The following is a 17218-nucleotide window of genomic DNA, read 5'->3' as shown; positions in this document are numbered from 1 at the left end:
ACCCAATAATTACCATTATATTAAAGTCTGTGTCTGATATCTGTAATATCTTGGTCTACTTTGGGTCCATACTCTTCATCACTCCCATAAGCTACATCTTAAACAAAAATTCAACACAAGACCCACTCCTCCAAGAATTTATAACCTAGTTTAGAGAAAAACTCATAGAAAGAGCTTTTTTCCCAATAGAATACTACAATAGTAAACTAAGTTAAAAAAATCTGGAAACTTTTTGAGGCCACAGTCCATGCTTAATTAATTTTTATATTCTAAATAAATGCTTGATGTGATTTGTTGAATGTTTGAAAACTTATTGAATTGAATAGACAGAATACATTTACTCCAGAAGTTTAAAGTAGAGTGAAAAGGTTGTGTGATCCACAATATCCGGAAACAGTTTTTTAGGTTTTTAGGGAATCCTTGGTAGGTGCATAAACTTTAAGTAAGTTGAGGAGAGAAGAAACTAAGTCAAGTCAGTTGAGAAAACATGTGCCATGCCTGAAGGTAAAGCTGAATACTAGCTACACGTAACAAAAGATTGTTTTGAGGAATAAGTGCTAAATGGATTGAGAAAATTATGTGGTGGGAGATGGGAAGATTGTGAGATGTTGGGCAAAAAGGTTTTTGACAGTATTTCCTTGGAATGTTATTAGAAGTTAAAACAACAACAACAAAAACAAACAAGAAGACATTGGGGTTTGGGAAACATTGGTTTAAATGTATTTGTATGCTGCAAAATTTATTTGAATATTTAACATGTATACTGTGAATTTCCAAAATTGTTCAAACTTAATACACTAATGCTTATGAAGGAACAGACTTTGTGGAACATAATTTGGAGTACATGGACATTAAGGAAACACTGACTAGAGTGTTATACTAGCATGAAAGACCCATGGAAGCTGAGTTTTTTTTGGTATTGTTCACAGTTCTACCAATTGCATTGAGAATATCATCTAGCAAACATTTTCTCAGTATATTTTAGTTGAATAAATGGTTGGTTTTAGTGGATGAAGGAAGAATGAGATCATGATGAAGTCAGTGTTTTAATAGGATTAATCTGAAATACCAAAACTGTATACCAAAAAGAAGCTTGAAAGCTGTCCAAACTTACAGTTTTTCTTAGTCTATGGTGACATCCTTGAAAATGAAAACTAAATGGACTACAGTAATATTTTGTAAAGAAAATTGATGAGATTTGATGACAGATAAAGTGAAGGTGGAAGGAAGTTCCCAAGGTACGGTGCTTGACAAGTTTAACTGACTTTGAGGGTAACAGTCTCTGAGAAGAAGGATTCCATTTAAGATTTCATTGTTTACTTCATGTTGCCTAATGAGTTCACAGATAGGGTCACGACGCAAGTATCTATTTCTATGAAATTTTACCTTATGTTTGAGAGAATATTCTGTATAGAAAAAGATCGCTGGTTTTCAAGCAGTAAGTCTGGTACTGGGAGAGAATCTGAATAGGAAATATGGAATAATCCTATTAAAAATCATGTTGAGTTTGAATGAGAACAAATATATTGCAAATATACAAAAATTCTGACTTAGTCCAAAAGGGAACTTTTCTTCCAGCTTAATAATCCTATGATATCTGCATATAAAGTATTTAATTAAAATATTTAAATTTATGTTAATAAAGACTGAGTAATTATTTTGAACTACTTGTTTCCCAAAATAGAATATTATAAAATTATTAGTAAGTCAGCATTGGATTTTGCACAAGGAATAGGCTATGAGACTAGAAATGTAGCTTCTCTGTAATCTAGGCGTATGAAGAGTTCAAACCAAGGCAAATTCAGACTACCATCATCACTCCTTATGTATGATTAAACCCAGTGAGCCCCCAAGGTAGCTGACTTCTCCAGCTCAAAAGAGGCAATGGATGGAATAAAGTGGTATAGACTGTAGACTGACAGATGTAGTTTTATTTCCTATGAGGATAACCTATCTATCCATTAAGTAAGATTTATTATCTTACAGGATAGTGATATTAAATAAAATATAAAATAACTGGTCCCAATGATTCTGTGCATACATGTATACATCAATGAATGAATACTGTGTTATAGTCCCTTAAATACACCTTCTACTTGTCCACCAGATATGCTTTCCATCAAAAAATCGCGCGATCGTTAGTAGTGGTGCATCAGAGGATCTTGGGAAATGTTATATTTATGATGATGACAATTAGGAGTAATAATAAAATTGGTGTGATGATTACCAGAAAAATATTCAAAATATTTTACATGTGAAAGTGTGATATAAAAAGGATCAGGTGTTAATGGGGCTAGAAAAAATATGTCCTTGCTGGAAAAGTTGTAAGAAGTACATAGGTAGTAATAAGAATCATTATAACAAAATATGGATTTCACTGATTATACATAAAATCTCTTTTCCTTTGCACTAGTGAGAAGAAGCTCATTACAGATGCCCTGAATAAAAATCAGTTTCTGAAGAGATTAGATCCTCAGCAGATCAAAGACATGGTGGAGTGCATGTATGGTAGAAACTACCAGCAAGGGAGTTACATCATTAAGCAAGGAGAACCAGGAAACCATATCTTTGTGCTGGCAGGTCGGTTTCATATATTTTTCCAGTTATCATATAACAAATATTTTGCCTGTTATCTTATGATTTTTTGCAAGCATTGTGTAAAAGTTTATTCTCTCCATAGAAAATGTATAAGCTTGAACTAATGAAATAGTAGCATTGCTGATCTAATCATGATAATAATACTTCATATTTAATGAATGCTTTCTATAAGTCAGGCTGCACGTTGATCCCTTAGATCCTATTTCATTTTCTCACCAACTGTTAAGCAAGTGCTGTTATCTTTATTTTAATAATAATAATTAACAATGATGATAATGTCACAGAAAGGCTATGTTAACTTACCCAAGGTGACACAGAGTTCTGGAGGTAAAATGCAAACTTAGAGAATCTGATTTGAGAGTATTTTATTTTAGTCACAGTACCACTCATAAAAAAGATGTTCCCAGTCAAAATTCTGCACTTATGTTGATATTTTTAGTTAATTGTACCAGGAAAAAGAAAAAAAAATATTTTTTGCAAGTTCTATGGGATATTTTGATTATGTGTCAATGATTTGAAAAGATAATCAAGGTATATTTAACCACCAGACACATCCAATGAAATGACTTAAGATTAAGACTAGTGCTATTAGAGTCACATAAATGCTTACCGCCATATATAGTAGCTGCTTACATGCTGTGGAGAATATAATAGCCAGATAGGCAGAGGCTTTATTTTTCAAATGCATATGTCTTACGGTGATACTCAGAAAATTCTTTTACATATAGAAGCAAGAATGAGCTGTACAGGACTTATGGTTATTGAACACTCTGCCAAATTCCGAATTTCTTCAACTTTTTGAGTTTTAGGGAAAAAAGTTAAACTGACTTGTCCAGATGGAGTGAAACCCTCAGATGTGCTATCATCTCTATTTTGCATTGTAGTTCCTGGCAATCTACACAATGTTTTTATGATTCTCTTTTCCTTGCAACCTTAAGAGTGGGGCAGAAGTTGCCTATCTGAACAAGTTAATAAACTTGTACTATTCTATCTGTGTATGAAAGGTTGTTTCCATATACTTTGATTCTTTAAACATGCCAATTTCATTTTAATTGGTCATATACAATTTGTCATATACATCTATGTAGGTGCCTTTAAAATTGCACAGTTATCCCCAAGTGATTATTCTATCTTAGATTGGAGTTAACGTCTAAATTTAACCAGCCCTCAAGTTTTAGGGATGGGTGATCCAGAGGAATTTTATCCTCTTTCAACTTTTTCTCTTGGCCGTTTCTACTTTAACACTACCAGATTAGAATTGTCAAAATACTAGGACTTCTGACAAAAGAAGATAAGTCATTCCAAATATTTATAGAATCTGTTAGGAAAGGCTGAAAGGGTCAAGTCAGCCCACCTTGTTCCTTGCCTGTAACTCTCATGAAAGGCTTGAGGAAAGAAGAGTTTGAACAGAAGTCAGCATCAATACTGCCACTGAAATCAAGGCTATTACATATGTGGGATGAAATTGGACACTTTCTTTTTGAATATGATTTATGTAAAGACTGAATTGCCTCATGTTATTGACTGAGCAAACTTCTTAAAAACACCTCTTTTATAAAATACAGCATCAATAGCAAATAGTAAAACACTTTTAGCTTAAGTTTTTGATGGTCCATCTAATTCTTCAGTTTTGCTCAGGACCCACGAGCCATAACAATGGAAAAAAATACTTGAAATGCATTAAGATCCACGATAGCAACTCAGTGGTATTACTAAGAGGTTTTAATGAAATACAATTTAGTTGTAATGAGAAATTATTGTATTGCGTTACTTATCTGTAGGATTTGGAACCAAATCAGTTTATTTTTTACTAGAATATAAAATCTGTCAGAATAAATGTCTTTTCTGCTTTGTACACTCTGTTTCTCCAGCAAAAAAAAACAATTACTAGTACAATGTAGGTACTCAGATCTGTTGAATAAATGAATGAATGAATGGACAGAGATGGCCAGAGCTGCTTAGTGGTGACTTAGAAAGAAAGACTGATTAATTTTTCAGAGATAAGAGAAGTAACCCCATCATTTTTCTCCCTCTAAGTAGTAGGTCTTTTTGGAATATGATTTTTTTGTTGTTGTTGTTCTTTTTTTTTTTTTTTTAGTTAAAGTTTTTTTTGTGTGGGTTTGAAGGAAAAGAAGAGAATTGCCAGGACTGAAGAATTGAGAGGGGGTGGGCCGTATTTCTGCCTTGATCTCCAATCTTTGCCTAAAGATTAGTATCAACCACTTTTCTTTTTTTTTTAATAAGACTGTGTTTTTCTTATTGAGTTTTGGGGTTCTTTTTTGGTAAAATGATCCTTTATCAGATATGTTTTTTGCAGAAATATTTTCTCAATTTTCTGTCTTCTAATTCTCTTGATACTGTCTTTATCCTGGGCTCTTTTTAGTAGTTTCATTTGTTAACACAGTTTGTTTGTTTGTTTATTTATTTATTGTATATATATTTTACATCATTCTTCATTTTTGTACACTGCATGACTTCTCAGATGTAGCCTCCATGAAATTCCCACCACCGATTCACTTGTACACCATCACCATAGTCCCTTGTGCTCTTTTCACCCCTGTTTTGATCCTTCATGTTAGCTTATTTTAATGAATGAGGGATCAGACAACAAGGTCACACAACCAGTGGCCAGTCAGAGCTGGAAAGTCTGACTTGAGGGCCTCTGCACTTCTCGGTTAGACCAGTTAGTCTATACAAGAGAAATAGTTTCACGTGCTACGTTTTTCATGGACTAGAATGAATTTTTTTTTTTTTTTATGGGATCATGGGTTGGTCTTAGGTAAATAACAGTTAATAGACAATTTACTAAATTTAAAAAAAAATATTTGTTTTTTACATCATTGTTCATTTTTAAACAATATTTGCTTCCCCACCCCCCATCTCCCCCAGGTATAGTCCCCATAGACTAGAATGAAGTTTAAGTAAAACACTTGTCATCCACTGCTTCAAGGAAAAAATTTTGTAACCATGATCACAACATTAGCAATAGCTGACAGGAAGCACTTACTATGTGCTAGCCGTAGTTCTAATTTTCATACTTATATTAGCTTATTTAATATTCTGCAACAACTGTATGAACTATGTATCATTACTTTCCTCATTTTTATAGAAGAGTCTCATGCTTAGGGTTTTGTTTGTTTATGTCAAGGACTTGTGTCTCAATGTGAACGAATTAATTGTGAGTAAGTGGTAGAGCTGATTTCATTTTTCACACTTAAGATACTTTTATAATGAACATCATTAAGGCATCTTACCTGTATTATTTGTATACTTTCTGATTGCATTTTTTTTTTTTTAATTTATGGAATCTAGGCTTATTTTGATTGTTTTCTTAAATTCTACCTCTAGAGGGCCGACTGGAGGTGTTTCAAGGGGAGAAATTGCTGTCAGCCATTCCTATGTGGACCACATTTGGGGAACTAGCCATTTTATACAACTGTACAAGGACCGCCTCTGTGAAAGGTAATGGGATGATATGCTGATTTTGGATAGTTGCACAATATTAAAGATAATCTACTTAAATCACTGATACCTCCTTATTCAGAGTCTTTCATCTCTCATGTTCTGATTAATAAAATTGCTGTGCTTATAAAAGAATTTATTTATTTATTTTTAAAGATTTACTTATTTATACAAGAAGAGGGGTACAGTCCAGATGTGCGGGAGGGTGAAATGATTCACCAGAGACAGAGTGGGGAACAGAACAGGCAGACTGACTGAAATACACTGCAGAGGGGAGCAGCGGGCAAGACAGGTGAGATCTGCTGTGCCATGTGCATATCTCCGAGGCCGGCGGGGATTGAACCGGCTCTGCAGAGGCTGCGAACAGCTTCACAATGCTGCGCTCAACAGCCTGAGCCATAGGGAGGACCATAAAAGGATTTATATTGAAGCACTTGCTCAGTAATTCAACCTTAAAGCAACCCTTCTATCAGATACTTGTATATAAAATATGAAAATGACTTTAAGCTGAGTGATTCCAATATTTGATTTAATTACCACTTTACTTTTTTTAGTATCTAGACATCTGCTTTTGGCTCCTCTCATGTTTGCCTTCTCTTCTTCATGAGCTTTCTGACCATATTATAAACCAGAAAAAAAATAAAAAGAATTGAGCTAACAGAAACAGAAATGTATAAATCAAATTCATGGGAGTTTTCATGTATGAGTTTTGGGATTAATTTAATTATTTCCCCTCATGGTTCTTGTTTTTAATTGCTTTCATTTAAGGTATTCTTGGGTTTTCTTATGAATTTTTTAGATATAGTGTTTTTTGGTTTTCTGGGTCTGGGTTAAGTGTCTCAAGATTTTTGTAGTATTTCATAAAAACATAGAAAACCAGGCTTGACTACAAATCTGAATCACTACAGACCTGCTGCTTTGATCTTGGTTTTAGAGGTCTGTATTTTTAATAAGAATCCCAAGATGATTCCTATTGATTTCAAAATTTAGTAAGCCAAAGTTTTGCATTTTTGATCTATTCTTTAGACTCTCATTATTTCTTTTGAAAAACTCTGAACCATAATTTCAAATAGATTTTTTTTAATAATGTTACTCCTGCACCTCTTACTTTTCAGATTTTATTCTTGCTTTCAATCTCTGTCTTATTTTAAAAAGTCTCAAAAACCATCTTATGTAACCTCTTTCAAAATGATTTGTGTACATTTTATCCCAAAGTAACCATAGAGATCTTAAAATACATTGGTTCTCATTAGCAGCAATGTCTAAACCACATAAAAAGCCATCAGACACACACACACACACACACACACACACACACACACATCTTTAGCTTTTAACTACCTCTAGATTCTTCATTCTCTAGATTTGCTACAGTCTGGCTGGCATTTTCTTGTTTCACAGTACAAATCTGAAATGCATCCTGATGATATAGTACATAATTGGGTATTGCAAACTAATTTTAATATCATCCTAAGCAAAATATAATTAGAAAGGAAATCTCTTACTACTTACTTCCATATCATTGTTCATTTCAAAGCCAAAAATGATTTTAGAAAATTAGCCACTATTTATATCACACTTCCTTCCATTTGCTGGTTTAAATAATGATTTTCCAAGAAATATTTTATGAGACCATATAACAAATTTACTGATTAACATTTTAGAATATTTTCTTATTGTGGGATTAAACAATACTTTATTGTTTTCTTGATTTTTCCAAAGCTATTACCAACGTTAAGACTTGGGCACTAGATCGAGAGGTATTCCAGAATATCATGAGAAGGACAGCTCAAGCTAGAGATGAACAGTACAGAAACTTCCTAAGAAGGTAAGAATAACACACTGAGGGAAAGAGCAGATGATGGTGTAGCCATATTTTGGATTTGTTGGTTTTACCAGAATAATGACTTAATTGTAACTTCTTTCATTTTAAGCATTTCCCACATAATTAAAACAAAGGCACAAAAGAATTCCCATGTAGTAAATGCCACTATTTGTAAAAAATGCATTTAATTCCTATTAATCTTGTGCAGTAACTTTGCCCTTGTCTTTGTGGAGTCATTGTACATAGTACTGAAAAATGTGCAAAAGATCCTAAGATGGTCACCTGGGTTGTTCAGTTGACTTTGAAAGGCATCTTGTAACTTGGACATGGATAACAAAAGATGAATTTTGTAGAAATGCTTTGCTGAGAACAATGTTAATATGAGTGTGTGTTATTTTCTTACTTGCTTTACCTGAGACATTCTTTTTCCCATTTACATGCCACATCATCTTCCAAATTGCTATTATTTGTAGCCAACTAACTTGCCAAAAATGTGACTATACCTGTCAGGATGACACATATCCTTGGAACATACTCACTTTATGAACTCTTCCGTATCCTGACAACCTGAACACATCCATTTACAGAGAAACAAACTGATGTGACATATTGTATGGGTTTCAGAGAATGTGCTAGTATATATTCCTTTCTTTCCTTTTTTTTGTTCTCATTCTTGTATTCATTCAACAAATGCTTATTCCCAGGCCCTAAACATTGCAGATTCAGTAGTGACTAAGATAAACCTAATCTCTGCCTTCCTACAGGGGAGAGAGACTAAAGACTTTTCCTCATATCAATTTCCTTTCTATCTCTAAAGAGTAAGGTAATAAATTTACAGGACAAAATTTTCAATTTTCACTAACATTATAGATCCAGTAGAACTTTCATATGGGCATGAGCTAATCAGTGAGTTTTGGTTATCCATTTACCTTTTCATCAATAGAGGAATAGATGAGATAAATATATTTCTTTGTTTTATAATATGCAATAAGCTTTTTTCCATTTACATCTTTTTATTGTTACATATGTGATATATATAAAAGATATACAGTATAACTGTAAGTTATAATAACAGTGTAATGAGCACCATCAAGTTACTGCCCCACGTGAGAAGTAGGATGGTGGCAATGTTGTTGAAGTCCCCATATGCTCCCTCTATCATTTCTCAACCTCCCACATCCTCTCCTTGGGGAGAGCCTACCATCTGAAGTTTAGTGTATTGCTTATAGCATGATGTAGACCATTTTTAAACTTTCTAAAAATGGTGTTAGTTTGCTTTTTTTTTTTTTACTCAATCTTATTCTAAGATTTATTCAGTTGATTAGTTCAATCATCTCTCCTGTTTGTAGAGTTTTGTTATCTGACTCTACTACAGTACATTTATCTGTTCTCTCATTAGGGTATGTGCCAGTGTTTTGCAATTACAAACACTTCTGATACAAACATTCTTAAACACATCTGGCCAGGTGCCTTGGAGTGCACATGTTCAAAGGGCAGTCTGGTGCTCTCTTTTCAAAAATTAGATCCAGTTGTGTATTTTTGGAGTAGCATCATTTTTCCACAGGGGTATCAAATTTTAGATAGCAAGAAAAAATGCGTTTATCTTATAGAAATTATATCAAGTCTTAAATAAAAATGAATAAAGTAAAAGAAATTTCTTTAAATGAACAATTTAATTATATTGATGGGTTAAGTATACTGATTGGAATTTCTGAGTTAGGTTTCTGAAAGGTTCAGCGTGGTAAAGAAAAGGAGAACCAGGCTAAATTTCTCAAAGGGTGGGAAATTAATTGCGTCCCCAGGCGGGATTCACGGAACCAAGGTGGGTGTAGGTGAAGTCTCCCACATTGCCAGGGGGAGGCAGGCTTTTATAGGGTGTGGAGAGGTCAGGTGGGAAACTGAGTTTGCAAGGCAGAGGGAAAAAGTTTTGTAGGGCGGGGAGAGGCTTATTGTCTGTTTTCTAGGCTGGCTTCCGCATTCCTGGCCCCAGGTGGGCTTCCTGGTGGGCTTTTGCATTCTGGCCTCCTGCATTAACCTTTCAGTTTCAACATTCTATGTCAGTCTCATTGATTATTTTCTGTTAAAATGTTCCTATCATTTGCCTCTGGCTGCCATCAATTTTAAAAGACATTGCAGTATGACTGTTAATCAAAGATCATTTCATGCTAATTCCTACATCCCCCTGGATTCAGTCTTTATTTAATTACAAGGATTTAGATGGACATCTGATCTTTCTCTGGAAGCAGAACTCCTCATCCATGCTAATAAGAGATTTTGAGATGCGAAGAGAACACATTTCCGGAAGTGATTCACTTTGAAAACCAACAACAAATGTAGAATATCTTTCCCCAAATAGACAAAATGGGATTTTTTTCTCTTTTGGTGTCTTACTATTTTTTAAATTTGTCTATGATAAAGTCTGTGACTATATAATTTCAAAGTATTTGAGATTCATTCTTTTATCTGTGATATAGTTAAAGATTTACTTTAGAAAAGTATTTTTTTTAAATGTATTTTTTTTAAATGCATGTTAAGATTTTGCATTGGGTAGAGCTGTTTATAGTTTAATTTAGGAGATAATTAAAGGCTTCTTTTTAATTTTAAAGTGTATCCTTGCTGAAGAATTTACCTGAAGATAAGTTAACCAAGATCATTGACTGCTTGGAAGTGGTAAGAAATTTTAAAGAAAAAATTACATTTCCTTAAAAGATTGAATAATCTAGCATTGTTACAGGATAGGGAGGGGGCACCCCCAAATCTGTCTGCTCTAAATAGTTTCTGCCATCCACCACATCAAGACAAAATGTACTCTTGTGTGCAAGACCTTCAATGGAAAGGAACTTTAATGTAATTAGTGTGCAGTACAGAAAACGGGAAGAATATAGTTTCCAAATCAAACATTACCCATCCCCTCATGGGTAAATGCCCAGCCAAACAAGTTGGCCCAAAGCAGGGCCTCTGAGGCCCAAAAGCCTGCCACAAGTCTAAAGCACCTACTGGTGGGGATCCATAGAAAAGGGTCAGAAACAGCCAGGCAAGTCTGGAAGGAAAAGAGCAAAGTCAAAATCAAGATCAATGCTGCCATTGTTACCTCCCCACGGATCTCACCCACATCTGTGTCAACCAGTCCAAGATCAAGAAGCAAGAGCAGTTTCCTCACATGTCTCTCTACTCCACTCATCTTTCTCACTTCCTTCCCCATTCTCCTCTGCAGCTTCTTTTCTTACCTGCTTAGTTCAACCCTTCCTTGGGTGGGGCAGGAAACCTGAAACCTCCCCTTTTCCTTAGGCCCCCCACTCTTATAGCGTTATTAGCATGGTAAATAAATAAAAAGGAAAAGATGGAAGATTACCAGTCCATAGAGACCAGGAACCTTTTCCTATTGTGAAAAACCTTAGGCCAACCCACATACAATTAAGGAACTTACCTGAGTTTAGGCAACTCTTCTGAAACGTATAAAAGCAAATTGGATTTGCATGTGAAAATTAACATTTGATTTACATATTTTAATCTTGTAGTATATTTTATAAAATTAAATTGCCTTACTGAAGAGGCATTTGATTTTCTGCAATTAACATTACAATCCCTTACAGGGTTCACAGTATAAAGGAGCCTGGTATTCATAATTAGGAAGTGAAGTAGAGAAAGAGGATATTGGGGCTTTTGATGACAGGCTTCTGAATCAGACTGTGTAGCACTTTCTACGTTAAAACTCTAGGCTGTGAAAAGACGTTTAAAATATTGCACTTAAGAAGCACTTTACCTATTTTAACATCTAGGAGAAAGCAGCATATTGGAATGTGTTCAAAAATTCATATTAGGCATCACCCAGATGGTTGGTTCTAGTCCAACACTAGTCAAGTCTTTTTGTGAATAATGCTTTTATGACTTATACCTTGGATTCTAATGATCTGCATTATATGAAAAATCTCTTCAGATTTCAGAGATTAAAATTCAAGGCAAGCAACCTCTCTCTAACTTTTTAAGGGTCAATTTCATTGAAACCAAAATGACATTTACAGAATTTAAAGGAGGTAAGAAATAGTAAAGGAGTCTTATGCAGATGTTAAGCTTTTATAAAGCTGTTCTCAATGGGAGACAGGAAAAAAAACAAGAATACTGATTGTTGACAGAATCATGCCTCTGTCAATCATAATATACAGTGTTAACTAATATCTGTTGAGAAGGCAGCCCTGACCATTTTATCCTTAAGTGTAAGTGACACCAGTAATGTTTCCATTTACAATTCATGGAACCCATCCAGCAGTTTATCAAGGACTGACCATGATGACACAGTGCCTGGTCTTGTGTCCCCAAAGGGTTCAAATATGAAGTCGTTTTCAAGAGGACTGCTTGCCTGATACCTCTTGGGATTTTCACAATGTAACAAAACCCAATCACAGATGTTACAAATTAATAATTCATCCTAATTCCTGAGTGTTATTTTTAAAGCTGAAGAGGCCCTATATTTTTTGTTAACTGAGGAAATCTGTTTTTAATATAATACTAATAGAGTAGATTCACCAGAGGGGAATTCCATACTGACAGCAAATATTAAAATTTAGTGTCATTAAAAATCAATGGTAAATTAGACATATTTATAGCAGCCACGGGCAATACTGCAAAATATATAGATGGGGGCTCAAATCCGTATTAATTAACACACAATTCGTGTTTGAAAGTCTCATCTTTTAAAATACCCTAGAAAGGCTTGATTATATCAGCATTTGCAGACAGCAGCGCGGTTTATAAAGGGCTCTTTATTCATACCTGGCAAACAAATGTGTCTCTGTAATGTGTGAAAATTCTCAAATACGAAAGTGATTAACAAGAGAGTAATGGATCTATTTAGTGCTAAGAAAAGCACATAATTTACCAGCATAGCTTGGACTAATGGCCCATCAACAGGGTCCTGACAACAGCCAATCACTAAAGCATCGGAGTTATGACAGGAGCCTGCTGAGTCCCAGCACCAGCTGTCCCCAAAACTGGCTTCAAAATCTTTGAGAAAAATAGGCTGGATCTGGCATGTTGCTTAGGAGTTGATTTGGAGGTTTTTTATTTTCATGCAGCAGTGAGAAACAGGGATCAGAATCTCCCATCTCCAAGCAGTTGATCTGCTGTGTTTGTTAAGACTTTGCCTATTGAACTCCTACATCAAATGGCCCTGATTGTGCGATGCTTCAATTGGATGTACTGCTTTAGCTTAAATCACCCAGAACATTTCCTTCTAGGGACAGACATGGCCATTAAGTCTCTTGTTGGAGAGTAGGAATAGTACTGGCTAGTCATTGGAGTGCTTTAAGAGTTAACTAATGAACATCATAATGCATATACAGATTCTTAATGCAGAATGACTATTATGATAATGAAAATGACAATGTGACTTCTGCACCTGGCAGTTGTGCAGTAGGACAGACAAGAATGGAAGTTTTTGCTCCCAGGCTGTGCTCAACCCAGGAAGCATAGGCTTTGTGTGATTAATCCAGAGTCCCCTGTTATAGAACTTCGATATTTGACCTAGTGACCCTTTGTCCTGTGACCCTTGACATGCCTCCTTTCACTGTCCTAGTGGTGGGTTGGGTCAAGGTAGGGGGGGATAATATGGAATGGACCCTGACTACTCAGACCACCTGTGGTGCAGCTTAAAATGAAGATTCCCAGGGACTGCTGTCCTAGTGGTGGGTTGGGTCAAGGTAGGGGGGGATAATATGGAATGGACCCTGACTACTCAGACCACCTGTGGTGCAGCTTAAAATGAAGATTCCCAGGGACTGCTGCACACTTACTGAACAGAACTGCGGTAGGGCCCAGAAACCCACATTTAACCCACTTTAACTATGTGATTCTTACACTCATTAAAGTTTGAGAAGTACTAGTTTAAAGTCAGGAAGAGAATATATATATATATATATTTAGAGTTTGCCACAGTCTGCCTCTTCATTCAGGAATTTTCCATTTTAATCATATTTTAAAAGTCTAGTCTTCCTTTCTTATAGCTGCTGCTAACACTTGCATAAGCCAGAGGCTTTTCCTCATTTTAATGATTATATCCAGAGCCATAAGAAAGTTGAAATAATTGTGATTTTTCCCTCAATTTACAGACCATTTAAAGGTGGCCCCATAAGGTGTCATAGAAAGTTCACTACTCCAAAGTCCAAAGTCCAAAGATTAGGCTTTGTATTTATGCCTTTATCACTAGCAGCTGTCAGTTACTTAGGATGGCATTAGGGTGTCCTCATGCACAAAATAAGGGAGTTGTGGACTACATTACTAGGCGTTCTCTCAGTATTTCAGTAATAGAATTCTCTATAGTTGCCTCACCCAAATAAGAATGATTTCTTTAGGTTTTTATTTTTCTAGTCTCTGGTTCCCTGGCAATGAGCAATCAGCTACTAAATTGTGCTTGGGTCTGCACCATCCAGGCATTTTTTGCTTTAAAATTTCTAATTATCATACTTGGGCAAACAAAACATAGCTGGTAACAACCCAAGTAACTGTACTGTGTACAGGCTTTTAAGCAGCCAACTTGGGTACACAATATGATGCTTGTGTTAGCCTAAAGGGTTAGCCCCCAACCTAAAGGGCCATCTATGGGCACATCTATGTGCCATCTATGGGCACAAAAACTAACCATACTGTTAGTGTAAAAATAACTTTTAATAGGAGTGTATAGTGTGCATAGAGAGAGAAGAAGAAATAATACTCTGAATAAAACATCCAAAGTCACCCGTCTGCTTGAGAGTAAATGTCCAGCCAAATAGGGCTGGTCCAAAGTGGGGCCCCTGGGGCCCAAAAGCTTGCCACAGATCTAAGGCACCTTCTGTTGGGGAACCATAAGAAAGGGATAAATAGGGCTAGGCAAAGTTGGGACAAAAGGAGCAAATCGAAGTACAAATCAAGACAAAGGCTGCCAATGTCAACCTCCCCAGGTGTCTCTCCTCCATGTGTCTCCTTCAAGTGCCCCAAGTTCCTGGTGCAAGCTCAAAGCCAAGAAGCAAGTACCTTTCTTCTTTATGTGTCTCTCTTGAGCCACCTAGTTTCCATGTTATAGAGCTTCTCTGGCCACGCAGTTGCATCCTCCTAGTTCCCAGTAGCTATTCTAGTGGGGGCATATAAATGGGGGAGGGAAACATTTGCCTCCTCCCTTGGAGATGCCTCTGTTACACTTGGAGGGTGCCCACATATAATCTATCTGATTGCATATCATCAATACTTCTTGAATTAATGAAGATTTCTAGCCACACACAAAGGCTGTGAGGAAGGAAATCAAGCTTGCTTCATTGTCTTTATCCCCCATCACATTGAAATTATTTTCTTCTGATTTTGTATGTTCTATTTACAGGCACCAGAATTTTGCTAAATTCCACAGAATGAATATTTTCTTACAGGGAAAAAAATCTTTCCATCTGTAGCTGTTGTTGTTTTTATAGTTTTCTTTTAACCTTTATTTCTCAATCTGCACTGAGATTGATTTTTTTTCTTCTTTCTATACACTAAACAACTACTTTCAGGGTTTCTAGACATCCTCTTTTAAAACATGTTTTTTAGACTCTAGGTCACAATTCACTAGAACATCATGAAAGCATCCATTTAGTGGAACATTATTTTATTTTTCCATAGTCAGTGTAAGTATTGTTTCGAAAAATAAGTTCTTCTTTATGTAAATGTCTTATGTGTGCAAGTTGGCTTGTATTTGGTTGTGTATGTAAAATTATGTAATTTTTTACTGTAGATCAGAGTAAAAAATGCTTGAAAACCATTGCTCCGCAGGATAGGGTCTATGACTCCTTGCTTCTCTAAGGGACCCCTTTGCAGTGTAACCACAGGACAATAACCACACTGTTTGCATTTCTCTTCTTGGTCTTGGTGACCACCTGGCTAGCCTGGCTGCACTCCTCATTTGACAAACACTGGCCAGTATGGCATGGTAGCCAGTACTTACCACTATATATTTTTGGTCTGACCTACCTCCACAGCCTTTTCTGATCTATGAAGGCACTGTCAACACACTGGGAGGTATTATTTATCTTCCTCCCATGGTTTTGGGTGACAAAGAATCATCCCTGGGAGAGTACCACGAGGAAGGTTACCCCTTAAGAAACAACAAAACTCTTTCTCAGTGTTCCCTTTTGGGCTTCTCCTTTAACTTATCTCACTGACAGGAATTAAAGCCACAGAGCCATGCACACCAAGGACTTTATAATAACTGAAGAACACTTGACAGTTCAGAGACCCTCCACGTTCCTTTGCTCCATGTTGGGTCACGGGAACAGGGGAGATTGTTCCCATGTGAACAGCATAGACTGAGAAGCAGACTAAGGTAGGGATGTCTGTCAGGATTCCAGAGTTTCGTAAAGAGAATTGAGCATTAGCTACACAATGACAACACCGGGACCACAGTGTCTGGTGACTCAACAAAAATTGACCTTGTTTAGAGTGAAGGTTTTTGATATAGTTAAAAAGACAAAGAGTAAAGAGTTGGATTAAGAAAACATGAAGGAAGCTCAAAACGTGGTCTTCCAAATAAAATAGAAGCTTTTCTCTTATCCAGCAAGGATGGCCCCTGTTGGTTACAGAGTCACTCAGGAACCTGAGCTAACTCTGCCATTTTCAACACAACCCCTCTTTCAAGGTCTCTTGGGGCCATGCCATTACAGATGGGGAAGAGTGATGAAGATAATGCATGAAAATGCTCATGGGCCTGGCCTGCAAGTGGCAAATATCACTTCTGCTTAGATTCTTTTAGCTAGAAGTTAATCATATAGCCACAGCTCATATGGGAAGACTGAGGAGTACTATTTACCTGAATAGCCGATACTGAGGAACATTTTACCACTAGCTTCCACCTTCATCATAGAGACTAACAGTAAGCAGGTAGGTGCATGGTGTTGTACCAAACATGCCAGCAGATGCTTTAGATACACTGTCTCACCTAGTCCTCAACCAGTGTTAGGTGTGGTAGATAATATCATCTTCGTGGTATGACCTCAGAAACTGAGGTCCAGAAGATTTAAAACTAATGTTGTGTTTGTTAGTTTGGCAAAAAAATTGAAAAAGGACACTAAATGCAACAGACACAGAGGTAGTTTAGTTTGGAATTCATTTTTAAGTCTAAAAGAAAAGCAAGAGAGAACTATTATGTTATTTTGCCTTTTAACAAATAAATCAAATCCATGTTTTGTTTGTATTAGTAATTGAGAGATCCATTTTGGTTCTTAGACTTTTAGATAATACTAAATTAAAATAAAGTAAGGGTGGACTGTTCAATCCATCTTTTGTTTTTTAAGAGACTGAGTTGTTCTTTTGGTCTGACAGGTGAATGAATTACTT

The 17218-nt window shown here is 36.0% G+C and overlaps 1 protein-coding gene across 2 annotated transcripts in view; it reads left to right on the top strand.

Moving 5' to 3' along the window:
• The window catches only part of PRKG2 (protein kinase cGMP-dependent 2), a 106526-nt gene that overhangs the window by 45124 nt on the left and 44184 nt on the right, over positions 1-17218 (top strand). For both annotated transcript variants that reach the window (XM_054688111.1, XM_037530145.2), the window contains exons 3-6: positions 2414-2580; positions 5947-6060; positions 7783-7888; positions 10492-10555. In XM_054688111.1, the coding sequence (XP_054544086.1) occupies positions 2414-2580; positions 5947-6060; positions 7783-7888; positions 10492-10555 (451 nt within the window). The remainder of the gene's footprint in view (positions 1-2413; positions 2581-5946; positions 6061-7782; positions 7889-10491; positions 10556-17218) is intronic.

Source organism: Talpa occidentalis, unplaced genomic scaffold, assembly GCF_014898055.3.
Source record: "Talpa occidentalis isolate TD23 unplaced genomic scaffold, MPIMG_talOcc4v2.1 talOcc4.6, whole genome shotgun sequence".
NCBI classification, from domain to species: Eukaryota; Metazoa; Chordata; class Mammalia; order Eulipotyphla; family Talpidae; genus Talpa; species Talpa occidentalis.
The sequence above is the reverse complement of the archived record's forward strand: the minus strand, read 5'-3'. Positions and strand labels throughout refer to the sequence as shown.